Here is a 24,407-nt window from a genome sequence, read left to right as displayed (position 1 = left end):
ACCACACAGTGCCTACCCCAGTCCAACGCCGGCATCTGCACATCATCCCTCTGAGGAAGTTATGGGCCAATTATTTGAGGGGATGGGGAGAGAACTGTCTGTAAAGAGAGTGGAATTAGACTGCCAGGAAGTGCAGGAGGAAGCTGGATAATTTTCTGGATAACGAATTATACAATTTAGTAATTTCTGATTTTTGGGAGGAGTCAAATAGACAATAGTACATTTCAATGCAAATAAATCCCACAAATTTTGAATTTAGTTACTAAAGAAATTGTAAGTATTTGCAGATGCAGAATCATTCCAATAAATATATTTATGAGACAGATGAGGGGGTGAGTAACAGAAGTATATCTGGCATCATGTCTACAACTGAAAATACTCTAATTTAGCAAAATCCTTTGCTTATTGAGACACTGGATGGGAGCATAGCAATCACTGCTGGCATTATACATTCCCAATGAAGAAGTATCACCTCCTACAATACCAATCTGAGCATGTCACAGAACAGCCAACACAAAGGAACTGTGCCCACAAATATTTTGTAATGATATTTTGTAACATCGATCCAAGGCACAAAGGCTCCCAGATCACAGGAATGCCCGCAATGTGAAAAAATCACCCCCCCCCCTCCCCACCCACCCCTGCGTGATTATAAATAAAACTTTTATTTTATTAATGAAGTACCACAGAAGATGTTCATAAGAAACTTAATGCACACATGCACTCCCTGTCCAAGAAACAGGATATCTGTCACACTTCACATATCACACTAATATTTAAAGTATAAATAAGGACAGTGATTTGCAATGTTCAGAAAATACACTTCAGGAGTAAAAATATACCAGAGCCAGAAGGTTTGCAGGTTCTTAATACAAGATGCTACAAAGGTACCAATTCCAGTCTGAATAGAAATTAACTTTGAATGAAGTCACCCAGTGCTTAATTAAAGTTAATTATACTTTGAGAGTATACTCAATTACACTTGGAATAATTCACCTCCCTCCCAACTTCCTTATAAAATCCCTGACTATGCGACATAAACAAATATTCTAGAAAATTGTGCATTACAAAACAGCATAGGATCCAATTTACCATGAACTGCTCCTTGGGATAACAACTTGCTTTCAGAAAAAGCTAGTTTGTTTGGAACTCCAACAATGTCTTCATCTCAGGACTTACTGAAGACATGAACTGCTTTCTTTCTGATAAACACTGATTTGCTTGAGATTTGCAGAATTCACCATTCTTCTTTCTATTTCTGCTGGCTGTGCTCTCTTCAGTTTAGATGTTGAAGCCTTCGGTTTACAATTTGCATGTAAAACTGGTTTAACTGATGTACAGTTTATTGTACTTTTCAATAAAACTTTTTTAAAATCTTTATTTAAATCAAAATGATTTAGTATACAGTATATATCTAGACCCCTATAATGTACATTTCTAGAACAATTCAGATTGTGGCAGCTAATGTTAAAGGCTATTACTACAATTTATGAATCTGACCTAATCCAGAAGAAGTCTTTTTTTAAAGATTTAGATCACTTTCTAACAATGCAAGTTTGTAAACAGTCTGGGAGATAAACCAGGGTTGTACATTACAGTAATTATTGATCAGGTAAGCCTGTATTCGCTTGTTTTTCTCTGATTAAATCATCAGTCTTTTCTTCTGGAGTTTTCTGCCTGAAGACAGGATCCCAAAGCATCATGATCTGCAGCACCTCTAGGGCAAGGAAGGCAGGTCCCAAATCCACCCCAGTCAGAACAGGGATTGAACTCTGTGCTGTCGACTCCAATCTCACCCACACTAGCTGTCCAGCCAACTGAGCCAACCAGCCCCGCAAGGCATCAAGAACTGCTGTGGTAACTTACTCTTCACATCATAGAATCATAGAAATCATAGAAACCCTACAGTACAGAAAGAGGCCATTCGGCCCATCGAGTCTGCACCAACCACAATCCCACCCAGGCCCCTACATATTTTACCCACTAATCCCTCTAACCTACGCACCTCAGGACACTAAGGGGCAATTTTAGCATGGCCAATCAACCTAACTCGCACATCTTTGGACTGTGGGAGGAAACCGGAGCATCCGGAGGAAACCCACGCAGACACGAGGAGAATGTGCAAACTCCACACGGACAGTGACCCAAGCCGGGAATCGAACCCAGGTCCCTGGAGCTGTGAAGCAGCAGTGCTAACCACTGTGCTACCGTGCCGCCCAACATGTATGTTGTAGCATGGAGCTATGGATAGTGATGGTAGAGGCTCCAATTTCTTTCCATCACATGACTGACCAGGAATCTCTCCTGCTCGTACCATTAGCATGTGTTAGAAGGATTTACAAGTTGATAAGTAACCTGTTTATCCATTCCTTGGTCATCAAGTCCTGAAGTGGGACTTAACCTGGAGCTTCTGGTTCAGAGGCAGGGACTACCCACTGTGTCACAGGACCACTTAAATAACATTTATTAACTCAAATTGGGAATGATAAGATTCCATTCAAAGGTTCATAATTGTCATGGGAGGTCATGCCTAGCGCCTACAACGATGGTTTCCAATTTTTTTCTGTCTTAGTACTAAGTCCACACCCCACCCAATGTCCAAGGAACAAAATGTATTTTGATGTTCTGGGGCTCCTTCTATTATTCATTATAATTCTAAGCCACACAAAAAGGAAGGACTCAGTGTATGTAGCGTCAGCTGTTCTCAACCAGGATAGCAAGATTGCTGAAACTGGCTTTAGCACTCTAGGTCAGGCCTCCTGATCATCATTCATGATTCCTGCTGGAAAGGGTGAATCTGTAGGCACCAGTATCAATGTCTTTATGGATGAATTTCCTGTCTCGGTTTATAAGTGAACGGCCACTTAAATGAGGAATGATACAAGTCAGCACAATTAAGAGAAAGGGAGAAAAGTAATTATATCAGCACAGTTGAAACGTGCATCAGCAGTATCCAGCAGACCACATTTCACTGAGTCAGACAACTGCTAGAGAATATTATAAAGAGTGCATTATCAATAAAAGTGTGCTCAGATTGGTGGATCTTGTGCCTTCATGCTTCTGGAGAGTAAAGTTTAACTAGATGTTGCAGTTCAGAAGGGTAGCCTGTCACAGGGCATCGCTGGTGGCATTTTACATAGCTGTAAACACATCGGTAACAATAAACATATCCAGAGGTTGCTAAGGCTGTGTCATTTGTCCGAATCTTGTTGCATAAGGGACACATGGTCTTCAGTCTAGGTAAAGATTCACTTGGCAGCCTGTCAAAGTGCACTGGCGGAGGAGGAGTCGGGAGGGAGGAGAGGGATTTAATCGTCTCCTGGTTTTCGGATGAGTACCACCATTCGAGAAACTGGAGGAAAAAGACACCTACGGAAACACCAGTCGATAGGGATACTGCCATGCCCCCCAATGCTTTACCAACGAAGGAGGTCAGCTTCCCAACCACACTGCAGAGAGAGAGAGAGAGAGAATGAGTGAGTAGGTCAGAATACGTGCAGGCATTGTTCCAATATTCTGTGCCATGGAGGCTCATCTTACCATCTGTGATCCAACTTGAATACAATGAGTTCTTAATTTAACAGAAAAAATGTAACTCTCAGCACAAATCTCTTTTTATCCTGATATCCTACACCAGCAACAGGTCTCCTGTCCCACCAGAGCCCAAACATCCTCAACCACTGCTACAATATCAAACATGCCTTCTGCTCTATCCCCCATCCACACTTCGGCAAATCAGACCACAAGGCTGTGCTCCTGCTCCCGGCTTACTAGCAAAAACTGAAGCGGGAGAATCCGATAAAGAAAGTCATGCAATGTTGGTCTGAGGAAATGGATGATCTCCTTCAGGACTGCTTCAAGTCAGTGGACTGGTCAATATTCTAGAACTTAGCGACTAACCTAAATGAGTATGCTGCTTCTCATTAGTAACTACATAGAAGACTGTGTGTTAATCGGAGTGTTTCCCAACCAGAAACCATGGATATGCAGTAATATCCACTGCCTACTCAAGTCCAGGGCTGAGGTGTTCAAGTCGGGTGACCCTGACCTATATAAGAAATCCAGATACGACCTATAGAGAACCATCAAAGACGCCAAGAGACAATACTGGACCAAGCTAGCCACATGAACACCCACCGATTACGGCAAGGTCTATACGACATTACGGGCTACAAGGTGAAGACAGGTACAATCACCAGCAGCAATGCACCCTTCCCCAATGTGTGCAATGCATTCTATGCTCGTTTTGAGTAAGAGGTCAGCGACAGGACATCATCCGCCCCGACAGCCTCATTCGAACCGATATCCAAGGTCACCATCGCAGATGTCAGATCGACTTTCTTGAAAGTTAGCCCAAATAAAGCAACTGGCCCAGATGGGGTACCCGGACAATCCTGCGTGGCCAGCTGGTGGGGGTATTTGCAGACATCTTTAACCTCTCCTTACTCCGATCTGAGGGACTTACCTGCTTCAAGAAGACAACCATAATCCCGTACCCAAGAAAAGCCAAGCAGTGTGCCTTAATGACTACCTCCTGGCAGCTCTGACATCCATCATCATGAAGTGCTCCGAAAGGTTAGCCATGGCACACATCAACTCTAGTCTCCCAGATTGGACCCACTACAGTTCAGCTATCACCCCAACAGGTCCACAGCAGATGCCTTTTCCCTGGCCAAACACTCAACGCTGGAACATCTGGACAACAAGGACACTGCTTTGGAGAGGGTACAGAAGAGGTTTATCAGGATGTTACCTGGTCTGGAGGGTATTGGCTATGAGGAGAGGTTGGATAAATCCGGCTTGTTCTCACTGGAACGACGCAGGTTGAGGGGTGACCTGATAGTCACCTACAAGATTGAGTGGCATGAACAGATTGGATAGTCAGATATTCTTTCCTCGGCTAGAAAAGTCAAGTACTAGGGGATATATGTTTAAGGTGCATGGGGAAAAGTTTAGAGGAGATGTGCGAGGCAAGTTTTTTTACACAGAGGGTGGTGAATGTCTGGAACACACTGCCTGGGGAGGTGATGGGAGCAGGTACGATAGTGTCATTTAAGGGGTAACTAGATGAATACATGAATAGGATGGGAATGGAAGGATATGGACTCCACAAGTGCATACGGTTTTAGTTTAGGCAGGCGCCATGATCGACACAGGCTTGGAGGGCCGAAGGGCCTGTTCATGTGCTGTACTTTTCTTTGTTCTTTGTTCTTTTTATGTCAGACTCCTTTTTATTGACTGCAGCTCAGCCTTCAATACCATTATCCAACAAAACCCATCTCCAACTGTGTGGCCGAAGGCTTGGTTCCTCCCTCTGCGACTGGATCCGAGACTTCCTAATCCACAGACTGCAGTCAGTAAGGATATGTAATGACACCTCCCCGGTGATTATCCTTAACACCTCACAAGGCTGTGTCCTTACTATACTCCTTAAACATCTATGGCCAAATTCCGCTCCAACTCCATTTTTAAGTTTGCTGATGACACCACTGTACATAGAACATAGAACAGTACAGCACAGAACAGGCCCTTCGGCCCACGATGTTGTGCCGAGCTTTATCTGAAACCAAGATCAAGCTATCCCACTCCCTACCATCCTGGTGTGCTCCATGTGCCTATCCAATAACCGCTCAAATGTTCCTAAAGTGTCTGACTCCACTATCACTGCAGGCAGTCCATTCCACACCCCAACCACTCTCTGCGTAAAGAACCTACCTCTGATATCCTTCCTATATCTCCCACCATGAACCCTATAGTTATGCCCCCTTGTAATAGCTCAATCCACCCGAGGAAATAGTCTTTGAACGTTCACTCTATCTATCCCCTTCATCATTTTATAAACCTCTATTAAGTCTCCCCTCAGCCTCCTCCGCTCCAGAGAGAACATTCCTAGCTCCCTCAACCTTTCCTCATAAGACCTACCCTCCAAACCAGGCAGCATCCTGGTAAATCTCCTCTGCACTCTTTCCAGCGCTTCCACATCCTTCTTATAGTGGGTAGTGGGTAGGATCTCAAACAATGACGAGGAAGAGGACAAGAAGGAGATAGAGAATCTGGTGAAATGGTGCGATGACAATAATCTCTCCCTCAATGTCAGTAAAACAATGGAAATAGTCATCGACTTCAGGAAGCGTAGTGGAGGACATGCCCCTGTCCACATCAAAGGTGAAGAAGTGAAGATGGTCGAGAGCTTCTGATTTCTAGGTGTCCAGACCACCAACAACCTGTCCTGGTCCATCCACGCCGATGCTAAAGTTAAGAAAGCCCACTAACAACTCTACCTTCTCAGAAGGCTAAGGAAATTCAGCATGTCCACTATGACTCTCAACAATTTTTACAGATGCACCATAGAAAGCATCCTTTCTGGCTGCATTACAGCTTTGTATGGCTCCTGCTCTGACCAAGACCGTAAGAAACTACAAAGAGTTGTGAACGTAGCCCAGGCAGTTACGCAAACCAGCCTCCAATCCGTTGACTCCATCTAAACGTCCTGCTGCAGGAAAGCAGCCAGCATAATCAAGGACTCCACGCACGCCAGACATATTCTCTTCCATCTTATTCCGTCGGAAAAAAGATACAAAAGTCTGAAAACACGTACCAACCGACTTAAGGACAGCTTCTTCCCTGATGCCATCAAGCTTTTTAATGGTCCTATCACATATTAACCTGATCTTTCTCCTCACCCTGTCGGTAACTGGAGCACTATATTCTGCACCCTCTCCTTTCTTTCTCCCCTATGCACTCTATAAACAGTATGCTTTGTCTCTATAGTTTGCAAGAAACAATACTTTTCACTGTATCCCAATACATGTGACAATAATAAATCAATTCAATTATTATCCTCATTTTTAACTTGGTATTCTCTGGTATTTGAAACCTTTATCACAAATAACTATTTGTCTGCATCCATTTTGTTAATTCCAATTACTATTTTGATACCTCAATATGTTTCCTCACTCTCTACTCTCTCTTTCAAATAAAAAGTGCACTCAACTTATGTAACATTTCTTCAAAACTTACATTCCTGATCATCATACCTTACCTCCTCTAAGCTTTTTTCTTACCTCTCATTGGGCGAGGGGTCGCTGATGGAGGAGGATCTTTGCTCGAGATCCTGCAAGTCTGCAGCAGTCAGGTTCCCCAGGCGGACCCCTGCCACTCGCAACAGCGGTGAGTGGAATTGCGTTTTCCCAAAGGTGTACAAGAGCCGGTAGATGAGGAACCACCCCTCCCAGCCCATGTTCACGAAGGGGTAGGCCGCTAGGAAGGCTTTGTACAGACGCTTCCAAGAGGACTCTGGGAGATGTATTGAATAGTCGTCCTCCTCTCGCAGCCTCGCAAACAGTTTGTCCAGTTTGACTTTTACATACGGAATAGCTATTATTACCAAGAGGGATCTCCAGTGCTGGGTCCTTGGGAGCCCGTGGCTGGCTAGTCTCCAAAGTCCACGGCCACCACCCAGCGGAATTCTTTTCAAACCATAAAAGTTTTCGGAGAAGGAAGCACTGGTCCGGGACATATAGTGGCGCTGAAGCAGGAGGTCCAGCAGCACGTAGATTTCATCAAACCAACTCCACAGAAACCCATAGCGACCAGGGTTGTGTTCCGCAAGCACCTAGAAGAGAAATATACATGACTGTAAATTCGCTATAACCTGCATCAGGGTCTTAGTTAGCCAGAAGTTTTGTCCATTTCTGGAAAGGTACTTTTACATGTTTTGAAAGGATCACTTGAAAGATAATGGTAATTGGGGTCATGTAAAAGCAAAACACTGCAGATGTTGGAAATCTGAAGTAAAACAGAAAATGCTGGAAAAATTAAATGGTCTGGCAGCATTTGTGGAGAGAGAAAGAGAGTTAATGTTTTGAGTCCAATATGATTCTTCTTTGGAATAAATATGAGTGTACTGGACTCGAACCGTTAACTCTGTTTCTTCCTCCAGAGATGCTGCCAGACCTGCCCAGCTTTCCCAGCACTTTCTGTTTTTATTACGGAAATGGGGTTGATGGAAGGCCAGCACAGGTGTAGTGGCCTGAACAGCCAGCTTCTGCATTTTAAAATTCTATTAACATAGATCAGCTCCTCTATATCCGCCCTCACAGCATAGTTCTCAATCCCTCCTCATCAGAAACACCCAGTGATCTGGGGAACCAACATTTACTGTTAACTTCAACAGCATTCCCTGGTAAGTTACTTCACAACTAAATATACCCTTTTGGTGAAAACATCCACCTTCTCCCACTAGTGTCTTGACTTTCTAATGTGTTACCTTGTTACAGACAAGTTGCCTATCTATGCTTTGTCCAGTGTCTTCACATTCATAGAAGCATAGAATCCCTACAGTACAGGAGGCCATTCGGTCCATCGGGTCTGTACCGACCACAATCCCACCCAGGCCCTATTCCCATAACCCTGCACATTTACCTTTCTAATCTCCCTGACACTAGGGTCAATTTAGCACGGCCAATCAACCTAACCCGCACATCTTTGGACTGTGGGAGGAAACTGAAGCAGCCGGAGAAAACCCACGCAGACACGGGAAGAATGTGCAAACTCCACACAGACAGTGACCCGCGAATTGAATCTGGGTCCCTGGCGCTGTGAGGTAGCAGTGCTAACCACTGTGCCATCCTAAAAATGTTTGTTTACAATCTGTATAATTGTGCACATCATGGTGAAATTTACTGCCTTATAAAGCGTCATAAAAATGGCATACATCTCTCATTACTTCCCATCCCAAATGAAAGATTACCAAACGCTTTCATAAAGACCAAACCACTTTGAATTCTACTCATTGTGTCATGATTACATTACAAATTTAATCTTCGAGTGAAAATGCCATTGTACATCAACTGAATAGAGAATCCTGGCATCCAGCATCAACTGTGACAGCAAACACTGTCCCTTATCACCATCTCCTGCCGGGGTAACATACACGAGTTAGGTGATAGCAGGACTGGCTGGTCTGTCATTCTCCTTCGCCAATTGAAAAGTCCACCAACACTCAGAATTGCCTCACGTGTGAAGTGTAACTTGCTTGGGAGGAAATGGGTGAGCTGGGACTTTTCTTTGATGTGGAGATGCCGGCGTTGGACTGGGGTAAGCACAGTAAGAAGTCGCACAACACCAGGTTAAAGTCCAACAGGTTTATTTGGCAGCACTAGCTTTCAGAATAGTTAGTGCTGCCAAATAAACCTGTTGGATTTTAACCTGTTATTGTGAGACTTCTTACTTTTCCTTGAACCATTTCTGGGTCTGTTGCAAATTAATTGCTAGAAATTGATTGCTAGATTAATCAACAACTTCATTGTTATGATATTACATGACTCCCAGGATGACACAAGGGGAACTAAATGGACCAGGGTTTTATTTCATCCTATGTTTTGCATGCTCCTATTAAGAATGGTCTTTTGGAAGATGTACCAGAGAGCAACTGGCACGAGCTAGACCCGAGGAATCAACACCATTTCATTTGTGTGATTCAATATACAATCTTATTCCTGAGAACACAACCAAGTGAAAGTGATTAACTGATATTTGGAGCATGTTTGGAGACAGCCTTTTGAGCTGAGCTCCATAAAGGTGCTTATGGTTACTGGTGAGAGAATTTAAGATGAAGAATCTGGAAACAAAGATGCTCAGTTTATTCTTCTCGTGCCACCTTGGTCAGCAGAGCTGGAAAATCCAAGAGCAGCTGCTGTCTCTGCCAGGGAGCAAGATTATACTGTATTCCATAGAATCCCTACAGTGCAGAAGGAGGCCATTCGACCCATCAAGTCTGCGCCAACAACAATCCCACCTAAGCCCTATCCCCGTAACCCCAAATATTTACCCCACTAATCCCTCTAACCTACGCATCCCAGGACACTAACGGGCAATTTAGCATGGCTAATCCACTTAATCAGCATTTCTTTGGACTGTGGGAGGAAACCAGAGCACCCGTAGGAAACCCATGCAGACACGGGGAGAAAGTGTAAACTTCACACAGACAGTGACCCAAGCAGGTAATCGAACCCAGGTCTCTGGAGCTGTGAGGCAGCAGTGCTAACCACTGTGCCGCCCTATTCCTAATTATAGCCAATAGCAAGTATGAACTTTTACTGGCATCAAGTTGGTCGGACACTGCAGAGCACCTTACAGACAATGACATTACCTTTATAGTGCAGCCACTGTCATTCAGGAAAATGCTGCAACAAGAAAAGAGAAGCTTGTGGCGGATACCGAGAGTGCAATTCAGCAGAGACCCCAGACAAGTATGAAAAGTTCAGGACGAGGGGACTTTTAGGAAGTTAAGAGAGTGCATAAAAATGTTTTGGCTTAATATATATATTTGTACCACCAAGTTTTTTTAAAAATATATAAAGAGCAAGAGACTAACTAGGGAAAGAGTGGGACCAATCAGGGAACCAACTTGAACCAGAGGGCACAATCTCAGGCTAAAGGGACGATCCTTTAAAACAGAGATGGGGAGGAATTTCTTCAGCCAGAGAGTGGTGAATCTGTGGAACTTTTTGCCGCCGAAGACTGGAGGCCAGGTCATTGAGTATCTTTAAGACAGAGATAGATAGCTTCTTGATTGATAAGGGGATCAGGGGTTATGGGGAAAAGGTAGGGAGAATGGGGATGAGAAAAAAATCAGCCATGATTGAATGGCAGAGCAGACTCGATGGGCCGAGTGGCCTAATTCTGCTCCTATGTCTTATAGTCTTATGGGACCATATAGGTTATCTGCATGTGGACTCAGAAGACACGAGTACACTCAAGGAATACTTTGCGTCAGTCTTCTCAATGGAAAAGGACGACGCAGGTGTAGACATTAGGGTGGAGAACGGTGAAATATTAGACAAAATTAACAGAGAGAGGATGCTCTAGCAGGTTTAGCAGGCTTAAAAGCGGATAAATAGAGGCCCAGATGAGATGTATCAGAGGCTATTGAAGGAGGCCAGTGAAGAGCTATCAGGAGCAGTAGCAGCAATGTTCAAATCCTTTCTGGCCACAGGTGAGGTGCTAGAGAATTAGAGGACTGTTTACATTGGCCCATTAATAAAAAATGAGGTTGGGATAGACCAGGAAGTTATCCGCCAGTCAATCTAACCTCGGTGATAGGGAAATTACTAGAAAGAATTCTGAGGGACAGAATGCATCTTCAATTGGATAGGCATGGATTAAGCAGGGATAGTCAGCATGGATTTGTTATGAGAAGGTTGTGTTTGACAAATATCAAATTTTTTGAGGAGATAATTAGGAATTTGGTAAGGGTAATGCATTTGATATGGTCTATGTGGACTTTAGCAATGCTTTTGATAAGATCCCTCATGGTAGACTTGTCAAAAAAGGGCCCATGGAATCCAAAGCAAAATGGGACATTGGATCCAAAATGCGCCGAGAGGCAGGAAGCAGAGGGTGATGGTAAAGGGACGTTTCTGTGACTGGAAGTCTGTATCCAGTGGGGTTCCACAGGGCTCAGTACTGGGGACCTTGCTATTCATGGTGTACATTAATGATTTGGACTTTAATGTGGGGGGTATGATCAAGAAGTTTGCAGATGACACAAAAATTGGTAGGATGATAAATAGTGAGGATAGCGTAGACTGCAGGAGGATATCAATGGACTGGTCAGGTGGGCAGCAGTGGCAAATGGAACTCAACCTGAAAAAGTGAGAGGTGCATTTGGGGGTGGCTAACACAGCAAAGAATTACGCTATGAATGGTAGGACCCTGCAAAGTACTGAAGATCAACAATACCTAGGACTGCATAGGAAGATGGCAAGGCAGGTAGATAAGGTGATGAAGAAGGCATAGGGATACTTGCCTTTATTAGCTGAGGCATAGAATACAAGAGGAAGGAGGTGATGCTGGACCTGTATAAAATGCTGGTTAGGTCACAACTGGAGTACTGCATGCAGTTCTGGTTGCCACAATATAGGTTATTGCACTGGAGAGAGTGCAGAGGAAATTTACCAGGATGCTGCCCGGCCTGGAGGGTCTGAGCTATGAGGAAAGATTGAATAGGTTGTGGCTGGATTCCTTGGAACAGCAATGGTTGAGAGGGTACCTGATAGAGGTGTATAAGATTATGAGTGGCATAAATAGGTTGGATAGGAAAACACTTATTTTTCCAGTCAATAACCAGGGGACACAGATTTAAGCAAGAACTAGAAGGCTAAGAAGGGAGTTGAGGAGAAACGTTTTCACCCAGAGAGTAGTGGGAGTCCGGAACTGATTGCCTGAAAGGGTGGTTGAGTCAGAAACTCTTGTAACATTCAAAAATTATTTAGATATTCTCTTGCACTGCTATAACCTCCAGGGCTATGGGCCAAGCATTGGAAAATGAGATGAATGTCATCAGGTCTTTGTTGACTGACATGGATATGATGGGCCAAATGGCCTCCTTCTGTGCTGTAAACGTTTATGAATCTAAGACAGTGATGAGCAACCTTGACTAATGAGTGGGCTGCATGGCTGGCCCTCCTTCGTCTCAGTGGATCGCAAGATTGAAGTCGGCGATGTCCACTAACCATGATCCTTCAGTAAGATTGAGTACATTTAATATGTATCGAGTATTTCATAACAGGTTATGAAAGTGCATAATCATCATATATTAACAGAACTATCTTTCATTTTGGTTTGATTTGTCACGTGTATTGGTATACAGTGAAAAGCATTGTTTCTTGCGCGCTATACAAAGCATACCGTACATAGAGAAGGAAAGGAGAGTGCAAAATGTAGCTTACAGTCATAGCTATGATGGAGAGAAAGATCAACTTAAAGAGGTTGTAAAGAGTTAGAATAAAGTTTTAAAAGCATAGAGCGAGAGCTAAAGATATAATTAGAGGGTATGCTGGGCACAGCTCGCAAGAAGTCGCCATGCTTATCTTGGCTCTCTTCATTGACATTAACTTCAAGAGGTAAAAACAAGAAATATTTATGCTTGATTGTGCACAGAGGAAGTGTAGAGCTCTCTCAGTCAATGTTGTGAGCAATCAGTACACACTTCACGTGCCCTTGTTTTACGTGGGCATCAGTTATTCCGGAAGGAACAATATTACACGGATAGAAACCAGTGGAATATGGCAACCCTGCGCATGGGCAACGATCAACAGAATGTCTTGTGGGCCGTACTCAGAACCCAGATGGCCAGATATGGCCCCGGGGCTGCAGGTGGCGCCCGGTCCCATCACTGATCTAGGATCTGAAATGAGACAATGTTTTTGGTGATGTCGGTTGCAGGGTGAGTGAGGGCCAGGACACCGGATCATCTCCTCACTCTTTATCCACCTCCTCCTGACTGAGCTTCTCAGCAGCTCCCCGCACAGGGCGATTAGGCCCAGGCCCCGACTCTGCTCCCTGCCCTCTGACCGGGTCAGCTGTGCGCACCCGCCCGAAGGCCGCACTCAAGCCTCACCTTGCAGGCGTGTTGCAAGGCCGGCCTGACCGCCGACATCAGCGTGTCCTGGGCCACCACCTCGAAGATGGAGGGTCGGCCCGGGCTCGCCGACAGCCCGCCCCTCAGGTGGGCTCCGCGCTCCGCCATAGCCGCTCCGTCTCCCTGGACAACGCTCGCAAGCCCCACCCACCGGCTGCAAGCCCCGCCCGCCGCTGGCAAGCCCCGCCCGCCGCTGGCAAGCCCCGTCCGCCGACCGAGAGTACCTCCCACCAACTGCTGCCCCGCCCATCAACGGCGAACTCGGTCTACCGCCGGGTAACTCCGATACCCAGAATCTGAAATAAAATCCCACAGATACCGAGAAACTGAAATAAAACCCCGCACATACCCAGAATCTGAAATAAAACCCTGCAAGTACCCAGAATCTGAAATAAAATCCCACAGATACCGAGAAACTGAAATAAAATCCCGCAGATACCCAGAATCTGAAATAAAACCCTGCACATACCCAGAATCTGAAATAAAACACTGCACATACCCGGAATCTGAAATAAAATCCCACAGATACCGAGAAACTGAAATAAAATCCCGCAGATACCCAGAATCTGAAATAAAATCCCGCACATACCCAGAATCTGAAATAAAACACTGCACATACCCGGAATCTGAAATAAAATCCCGCACATACCCGGAATCTGAAATGAAATCCCGCAGATACCAAGAAACTGAAATAAAATCCCACAGATACCGAGAAACTGAAATAAAACCCTGCACATACCCAGAATCTGAAATAAAATTCCGCACATACCCAGAATCTGAAATAAAATTCCACATATACCCAGAATCTGAAATAAAACCCGCATACCCAGAATCTGAAATAAAATCCCACACATACCCAGAATCTGAAATAAAACCCCGCACATACCCAGAATCTGAAATAAAATCCCGCACATACCCAGAATCTGAAATAAAATCCCGCAGATACCCAGAATCTGAAATAAAACCCCACAGATATCCAGAATCTGAAATAAAATCCCGCAGATACCCAGAATCTGAAATAAAATCCCGCACATACCCAGAATCTGAAATATAATCCCGCAGATACCGAGAAACTGAAATAAAATCCTGCAGATACCCAGAAACTGAAATAAAACCCTGCACATACCCAGAAACTGAAATAAAACCCTGCACATACCCAGAATCTGAAATAAAATCCCGCAGGTACCCAGAATCTGAAATAAAATCCTGCACATACCCAGAAACTGAAATAAAATCCCGCACATACCCAGAATCTGAAATAAAATCCCACGGATACCCAGAAACTGAAATAAAATCCCGCACATACCGATAATTTGAAATACAATCGCACAGATTCCGAGAAACTGAGATAAAATCCTGCAGATAGCCAGAAACTGAAATAAAATCCTGCAGATTGCCAGAAACTGAAATATAATCCTGCAGATACCTAGAATCTGAAATAAAACACTGCACATACCCGGAATCTGAAATAAAATCCCGCACATACCCAGAATCTGAAATAAAATCCCACACATACCCAGAATCTGAAATAAAATCCCGCACATACCCAGAATCTGAAATAAAATCCCACACATACCCAGAATCTGAAATAAAACCCCGCACATACCCAGAATCTGAAATAAAATTCCACACATACCCAGAATCTGAAATAAAATCCCGCACAGACCCGGAATCTGAAATAAAATCCCGCAGATACCAAGAAACTGAAATAAAATCCCACAGATACCGAGAAACTGAAATAAAACCCTGCACATACCCAGAATCTGAAATAAAACCCTGCACATACCCAGAATCTGAAATAAAATTCCGCACATACCCAGAATCTGAAATAAAATTCCACATATACCCAGAATCTGAAATAAAATCCCGCATACCCAGAATCTGAAATAAAACCCCGCACATACCCAGAATCTGAAATAAAATTCTGCATATACCCAGAATCTGAAATAAAACCCCGCACATACCCCGAATCTGAAATAAAATTCCGCATATACCCAGAATCTGAAATAAAATCCCGCACATACCCAGAATCTGAAATAAAATCCCACACATACCCAGAATCTGAAATATAATCCCGCACATACCCAGAAACTGAAATAAAATCCCGCAGATACCGAGAAACTGAAATAAAATCCTGCACATACCCAGAATCTGAAATATAATCCCGCAGATACCGAGAAACTGAAATAAAATCCTGCAGATACCCAGAAACTGAAATAAAACCCTGCACATACCCAGAAACTGAAATAAAACCCTGCACATACCCAGAATCTGAAATAAAATCCCGCAGGTACCCAGAATCTGAAATAAAATCCTGCACATACCCAGAAACTGAAATAAAATCCCGCACATACCCAGAATCTGAAATAAAATCCCACGGATACCCAGAAACTGAAATAAAATCCCGCACATACCGATAATTTGAAATACAATCGCACAGATTCCGAGAAACTGAGATAAAATCCTGCAGATAGCCAGAAACTGAAATAAAATCCTGCAGATTGCCAGAAACTGAAATATAATCCTGCAGATACCTAGAATCTGAAATAAAACACTGCACATACCCGGAATCTGAAATAAAATCCCGCACATACCCAGAATCTGAAATAAAATCCCACACATACCCAGAATCTGAAATAAAATCCCGCACATACCCAGAATCTGAAATAAAATCCCACACATACCCAGAATCTGAAATAAAACCCCGCACATACCCAGAATCTGAAATAAAATTCCACACATACCCAGAATCTGAAATAAAATCCCACACATACCCAGAATCTGAAATAAAATTCCGCATATACCCAGAATCTGAAATAAAATCCCGCACATACCCAGAATCTGAAATAAAATCCCACACATACCCAGAATCTGAAATAAAACGCCGCACATACCCAGAATCTGAAATAAAATTCCGCATATACCCAGAATCTGAAATAAAATCCCGCACATACCCAGAATCTGAAATAAAACACTGCACATACCCGGAATCTGAAATAAAATCCCGCACATACCCGGAATCTGAAATAAAATCCCGCAGATACCAAGAAACTGAAATAAAATCCCACAGATACCGAGAAACTGAAATAAAACCCTGCACATACCCAGAATCTGAAATAAAACCCTGCACATACCCAGAATCTGAAATAAAATTCCGCACATACCCAGAATCTGAAATAAAATTCCACATATACCCAGAATCTGAAATAAAATCCCGCATACTCAGAATCTGAAATAAAACCCCGCACATACCCAGAATCTGAAATAAAATTCTGCATATACCCAGAATCTGAAATAAAACCCCGCACATACCCCGAATCTGAAATAAAATTCCGCATATACCCAGAATCTGAAATAAAATCCCGCACATACCCAGAATCTGAAATAAAATCCCACACAGACCCAGAATCTGAAATATAATCCCGCACATACCCAGAAACTGAAATAAAATCCCGCAGATACCAAGAAACTGAAATAAAATCCTGCACATACCCAGAATCTGAAATATAATCCTGCAGATACCTAGAATCTGAAATAAAACACTGCACATACCCGGAATCTGAAATAAAATCCCGCACATACCCAGAATCTGAAATAAAATCCCACACATATCCAGAATCTGAAATAAAATCCCGCACATACCCAGAATCTGAAATAAAATCCCGCATATACCCAGAATCTGAAATAAAATCCCGCACATACAGAATCTGAAATAAAATCCCGCAGATACCCAGAATCTGAAATAAAACCCCACAGATATCCAGAATCTGAAATAAAATCCCACACATACCCAGAATCTGAAATAAAACCCCGCACATACCCAGAATCTGAAATAAAATTCCGCATATACCCAGAATCTGAAATAAAATCCCGCACATACCCAGAATCTGAAATATAATCCCGCAGATACCGAGAAACTGAAAGAAAATCCTGCAGATACCCAGAAACTGAAATAAAACCCTGCACATACCCAGAAACTGAAATAAAACCCTGCACATACCCAGAATCAGAAATAAAATCCCACAGGTACCCAGAATCTGAAATAAAATCCCACACATACCCAGAATCTGAAATAAAACCCCGCACATACCCAGAATCTGAAATAAAACCCCGCACATACCCAGAATCTGAAATAAAATTCCGCATATACCCAGAATCTGAAATAAAATCCCGCACATACCCAGAATCTGAAATAAAATCCCACATACCCAGAATCTGAAATAAAACCCCGCACATACCCAGAATCTGAAATAAAATTCCGCATATACCCAGAATCTGAAATAAAATCCCGCACATACCCAGAATCTGAAATAAAATCCCACACATATCCAGAATCTGAAATAAAATCCTGCACATACCCAGAATCTGAAATATAATCCCGCAGATACCTGGAAACTGAAATAAAATCCTGCAGATCCCCAGAAACTGAAATAAAACCCTGCAGATACCCAGAATCTGAAATAAAATCCCGCAGGTACCCAGAATCTGAAATAAAATCCCGCACATACCCAGAAACTGAAATAAAATCCCGCACATACCCAGAATCTGAAATAAAATCCCACGGATACCCAGAAACTGAAATAAAATCCCGCACATACCGAGAATTTGAAATAAAACACTGCACATACCCGGAATCTGAAATAAAATCCCGCACATACCCAGAATCTGAAATAAAATCCCGCACATACCCAGAATCTGAAATAAAACACTGCACATACCCGGAATCTGAAATAAAATGCCGCACATACCCGGAATCTGAAATAAAATCCCGCAGATACCAAGAAACTGAAATAAAATCCTGCAGCTATCCAGAAACTGCAGAAAACCCCGCACATACCCAGAATCTGAAATAAAATTCCGCATATACCCAGAATCTGAAATAAAATCCCGCAGGTACCCAGAATCTGAAATAAAATCCTGCACATACCCAGAAACTGAAATAAAATCCCGCACATACCCAGAATCTGAAATAAAATTCCGCATATACCCAGAATCTGAAATAAAATCCCGCACATACCCAGAATCTGAAATAAAATCCCACACATATCCAGAATCTGAAATAAAATCCTGCACATACCCAGAATCTGAAATATAATCCCGCAGATACCTGGAAACTGAAATAAAATCCTGCAGATCCCCAGAAACTGAAATAAAACCCTGCAGATACCCAGAATCTGAAATAAAATCCCGCAGGTACCCAGAATCTGAAATAAAATCCCGCACATACCCAGAAACTGAAATAAAATCCCGCACATACCCAGAATCTGAAATAAAATCCCACGGATACCCAGAAACTGAAATAAAATCCCGCACATACCGAGAATTTGAAATAAAACACTGCACATACCCGGAATCTGAAATAAAATCCCGCACATACCCAGAATCTGAAATAAAATCCCGCACATACCCAGAATCTGAAATAAAACACTGCACATACCCGGAATCTGAAATAAAATGCCGCACATACCCGGAATCTGAAATAAAATCCCGCAGATACCAAGAAACTGAAATAAAATCCCGCAGCTATCCAGAAACTGCTGAAAACCCCGCACATACCCAGAATCTGAAATAAAATTCCGCATATACCCAGAATCTGAAATAAAATCCCGCAGGTACCCAGAATCTGAAATAAAATCCTGCACATACCCAGAAACTGAAATAAAATCCCGCACATACCCAGAATCTGAAATAAAATTCCGCATATCCCCAGAATCTGAAATAAAATCCCGCACATACCCAGAATCTGAAATAAAATCCCACACATATCCAGAATCTGAAATAAAATCCTGCACATACCCAGAATCTGAAATATAATCCCGCAGATACCTGGAAACTGAAATAAAATCCTGCAGATCCCCAGAAACTGAAATAAAACCCTGCAGATACCCAGAATCTGAAATAAAATCCCGCAGGTACCCAGAATCTGAAATAAAATCCCGCACATACCCAGAAACTGAAATAAAATCCCGCACATACCCAGAATCTGAAATAAAATCCCACGGATACCCAGAAACTGAAATAAAATCCCGCACATACCGAGAATTTGAAATAAAACACTGCACATACCCGGAATCTGAAATAAAATCCCGCACATACCCAGAATCTGAAATAAAATCCCGCACATACCCAGAATCTGAAATAAAACACTGCACATACCCGGAATCTGAAATAAAATGCCGCACATACCCGGAATCTGAAATAAAATCCCGCAGATACCAAGAAACTGAAATAAAATCCCGCAGCTATCCAGAAACTGCAGAAAACCCCGCACATACCCAGAATCTGAAATAAAATTCCGCATATACCCAGAATCTGAAATAAAATCCCGCAGGTACCCAGAATCTGAAATAAAATCCTGCACATACCCAGAAACTGAAATAAAATCCCGCACATACCCAGAATCTGAAATAAAATCCCGCACATACCCAGAATCTGAAATAAAACACTGCACATACCCGGAATCTGAAATAAAATGCCGCACATACCCGGAATCTGAAATAAAATCCCGCAGATACCAAGAAACTGAAATAAAACCCCAGAGATACTGAGAAACTGAAATAAAACCCTGCACATACCGGGAATCTGAAATAAAATTCCGCATATACCCAGAATCTGGAATAAAATCCCGCACATACCCAGAATCTGAAATAAAATCCCGCACATACCCAGAATCTGAAATAAAATCCCGCACATATCCAGAATCTGAAATAAAACACTGCACATACCCGGAATCTGAAATAAAATCCCGCAGATACCAAGAAACTGAAATAAAATCCCGCAGCTATCCAGAAACTGCAGAAAACCCCGCACATACCCAGAATCTGAAATAAAATTCCGCATATACCCAGAATCTGAAATAAAATCCCGCATACCCAGAACCTGAAATAAAATCCCACACATACCCAGAATCTGAAATAAAACCCCGCGCATACCCAGAATCTGAAATATAATCCCGCAGATACCGAGAAACTGAAATAAAATCCTGCAGATACCCAGAAACTGAAATAAAACCCTGCACATACCCAGAATCTGAAATAAAATCCCACACATACCCAGAATCTGAAATAAAACCCCGCACATACCCAGAATCTGAAATAAAATTCCGCATATACCCAGAATCTGAAATAAAATCCCGCACATACCCAGAATCTGAAATAAAATCCCACACATATCCACAATGTGAAATAAAATCCTGCACATACCCAGAATCTGAAATATAATCCCGCAGATACCTGGAAACTGAAATAAAATCCTGCAGATCCCCAGAAACTGAAATAAAACCCTGCAGATACCCAGAATCTGAAATAAAATCCCGCAGGTACCCAGAATCTGAAATATAATCCCGCAGATACCGAGAAACTGAAATAAAATCCCGCACATACCCAGAATCTGAAATAAAATCCCACGGATACCCAGAAACTGAAATAAAATCCCGCACATACCGAGAATTTGAAATAAAACACTGCACGTACCCGGAATCTGAAATAAAATCCCGCACATACCCAGAATCTGAAATAAAATCCCGCACATACCCAGAATCTGAAATAAAACACTGCACATACCCGGAATCTGAAATAAAATGCCGCACATACCCGGAATCTGAAATAAAATCCCGCAGATACCAAGAAACTGAAATAAAATCCCAGAGATACCGAGAAACTGAAATAAAACCCTGCACATACCGGGAATCTGAAATAAAATTCCGCATATACCCAGAATCTGGAATAAAATCCCGCACATACCCAGAATCTGAAATAAAATCCCGCACATACCCAGAATCTGAAATAAAATCCCGCACATATCCAGAATCTGAAATAAAACACTGCACATACCCGGAATCTGAAATAAAATCCCGCAGATACCAAGAAACTGAAATAAAATCCCGCAGCTATCCAGAAACTGCAGAAAACCCCGCACATACCCAGAATCTGAAATAAAATTCCGCATATACCCAGAATCTGAAATAAAATCCCGCATACCCAGAACCTGAAATAAAATCCCACACATACCCAGAATCTGAAATAAAACCCCGCGCATACCCAGAATCTGAAATATAATCCCGCAGATACCAAGAAACTGAAATAAAATCCCAGAGATACCGAGAAACTGAAATAAAACCCTGCACATACCGGGAATCTGAAATAAAATTCCGCATATACCCAGAATCTGGAATAAAATCCCGCACATACCCAGAATCTGAAATAAAATCCCGCACATACCCAGAATCTGAAATAAAATCCCACGGATACCCAGAAACTGAAATAAAATCCCGCACATACCGATAATTTGAAATACAATCGCACAGATTCCGAGAAACTGAGATAAAATCCTGCAGATTGCCAGAAACTGAAATATAATCCTGCAGATACCTAGAATCTGAAATAAAACACTGCACATACCCGGAATCTGAAATAAAATCCCGCACATACCCAGAATCTGAAATAAAATCCCACGGATACCCAGAAACTGAAATAAAATCCCGCACATACCGATAATTTGAAATACAATCGCACAGATTCCGAGAAACTGAGATAAAATCCTGCAGATTGCCAGAAACTGAAATATAATCCTGCAGATACCCAGAATCTGAAATAAAATTCTGCATATACCCAGAAACTGAAATAAAATCCCGCACATACCGATAATTTGAAATACAATCGCACAAATTCCGAGAAACTGAGATAATATCCTGCAGATAGCCAGAAACTGAAATAAAATCCTGCAGATTGCCAGAAACTGAAATATAATCCTGCAGATACCTAGAATCTGAAATAAAACACTGCACATACCCGGAATCTGAAATAAAATCCCGCACATACCCAGAATCTGAAATAAAATCCCACACATACCCAGAATCTGAAATAAAACCCCGCACATACCCAGAATCTGAAATAAAATTCTGCATATACCCAGAATCTGAAATAAAATCCCGCACATACCCAGAATCTGAAATAAAATCCCACACATACCCAGAATCTGAAATAAAACCCCGCACATACCCAGAATCTGAAATAAAATTCCGCATATACCCAGAATCTGAAATAAAATCCCGCACATACCCAGAATCTGAAATATAATCCCGCAGATACCGAGAAACCGAAAGAAAATCCTGCAGATACCCAGAAACTGAAATAAAACCCTGCACATACCCAGAAACTGAAATAAAACCCTGCACATACCCAGAATCAGAAATAAAATCCCACAGGTACCCAGAATCTGAAATAAAATCCCACACATACCCAGAATCTGAAATAAAACCCCGCACATACCCAGAATCTGAAATAAAACCCCGCACATACCCAGAATCTGAAATAAAATTCTGCATATACCCAGAAACTGAAATAAAATCCCGCACATACCGATAATTTGAAATACAATCGCACAAATTCCGAGAAACTGAGATAATATCCTGCAGATAGCAAGAAACTGAAATAAAATCCTGCAGATTGCCAGAAACTGAAATATAATCCTGCAGATACCTAGAATCTGAAATAAAACACTGCACATACCCGGAATCTGAAATAAAATCCCGCACATACCCAGAATCTGAAATAAAATCCCACACATACCCAGAATCTGAAATAAAACCCCGCACATACCCAGAATCTGAAATAAAATTCCGCATATACCCAGAATCTGAAATAAAATCCCGCACATACCCAGAATCTGAAATAAAATCCCACACATACCCAGAATCTGAAATAAAACCCCGCACATACCCAGAATCTGAAATAAAATTCCGCATATACCCAGAATCTGAAATAAAATCCCGCACATACCCAGAATCTGAAATATAATCCCGCAGATACCGAGAAACCGAAAGAAAATCCTGCAGATACCCAGAAACTGAAATAAAACCCTGCACATACCCAGAAACTGAAATAAAACCCTGCACATACCCAGAATCAGAAATAAAATCCCACAGGTACCCAGAATCTGAAATAAAATCCCACACATACCCAGAATCTGAAATAAAACCCCGCACATACCCAGAATCTGAAATAAAACCCCGCACATACCCAGAATCTGAAATAAAATTCCGCATATACCCAGAATCTGAAATAAAATCCCGCACATACCCAGAATCTGAAATAAAATCCCACACATATCCAGAATCTGTAATAAAATCCTGCACATACCCAGAATCTGAAATATGATCCCGCAGATACCTGGAAACTGAAATAAAATCCTGCAGATCCCCAGAAACTGAAATAAAACCCTGCAGATACCCAGAATCTGAAATAAAATCCCGCAGGTACCCAGAATCTGAAATAAAATCCCGCACATACCCAGAAACTGAAATAAAATCCCGCACATACCGAGAATTTGAAATAAAACACTGCACATACCCGGAATCTGAAATAAAATCCCGCACATACCCAGAATCTGAAATAGAATCCCGCACATACCCAGAATCTGAAATAAAACACTGCACATACCCGGAATCTGAAATAAAATGCCGCACATACCCGGAATCTGAAATAAAATCCCGCAGATACCAAGAAACTGAAATAAAATCCCAGAGATACCGAGAAACTGAAATAAAACCCTGCACATACCGGGAATCTGAAATAAAATTCCGCATATACCCAGAATCTGGAATAAAATCCCGCACATACCCAGAATCTGAAATAAAATCCCGCACATACCCAGAATCTGAAATAAAATCCCGCACATATCCAGAATCTGAAATAAAACACTGCACATACCCGGAATCTGAAATAAAATCCCGCAGATACCAAGAAACTGAAATAAAATCCCGCAGCTATCCAGAAACTGCAACAAACCCCGCACATACCCAGAATCTGAAATAAAATTCCGCATATACCCAGAATCTGAAATAAAATCCCGCATACCCAGAACCTGAAATAAAATCCCACACATACCCAGAATCTGAAATAAAACCCCGCGCATACCCAGAATCTGAAATATAATCCCGCAGATACCGAGAAACTGAAATAAAATCCTGCAGATACCCAGA

The 24,407-nt window shown here is 42.2% G+C and overlaps 1 protein-coding gene across 1 annotated transcript; it reads right to left on the bottom strand.

The window, feature by feature from the left end:
• Positions 1-520: 520 nt before the first annotated feature.
• pex12 (peroxisomal biogenesis factor 12) lies at positions 521-13,674 on the bottom strand. Its single transcript, XM_078225137.1, has 3 exons — positions 13,406-13,674; positions 7,065-7,615; positions 521-3,449 (listed from the first exon to the last, which is right to left on the bottom strand). The coding sequence occupies exons 1-3, from the start codon at positions 13,532-13,534 to the stop codon at positions 3,053-3,055; spliced, it is 1,077 nt and encodes a 358-aa protein (XP_078081263.1). The 5' UTR covers positions 13,535-13,674; the 3' UTR covers positions 521-3,052.
• Between the last annotated feature and the right edge of the window lie 10,733 nt (positions 13,675-24,407).

The sequence above is a fragment of the Mustelus asterias genome, chromosome 12 (assembly GCF_964213995.1).
Source record: "Mustelus asterias chromosome 12, sMusAst1.hap1.1, whole genome shotgun sequence".
Classification (NCBI taxonomy): Eukaryota; Metazoa; Chordata; class Chondrichthyes; order Carcharhiniformes; family Triakidae; genus Mustelus; species Mustelus asterias.
Note: the sequence above shows the minus strand (reverse complement) of the source record. Positions and strands in the feature narration are given on the sequence as shown.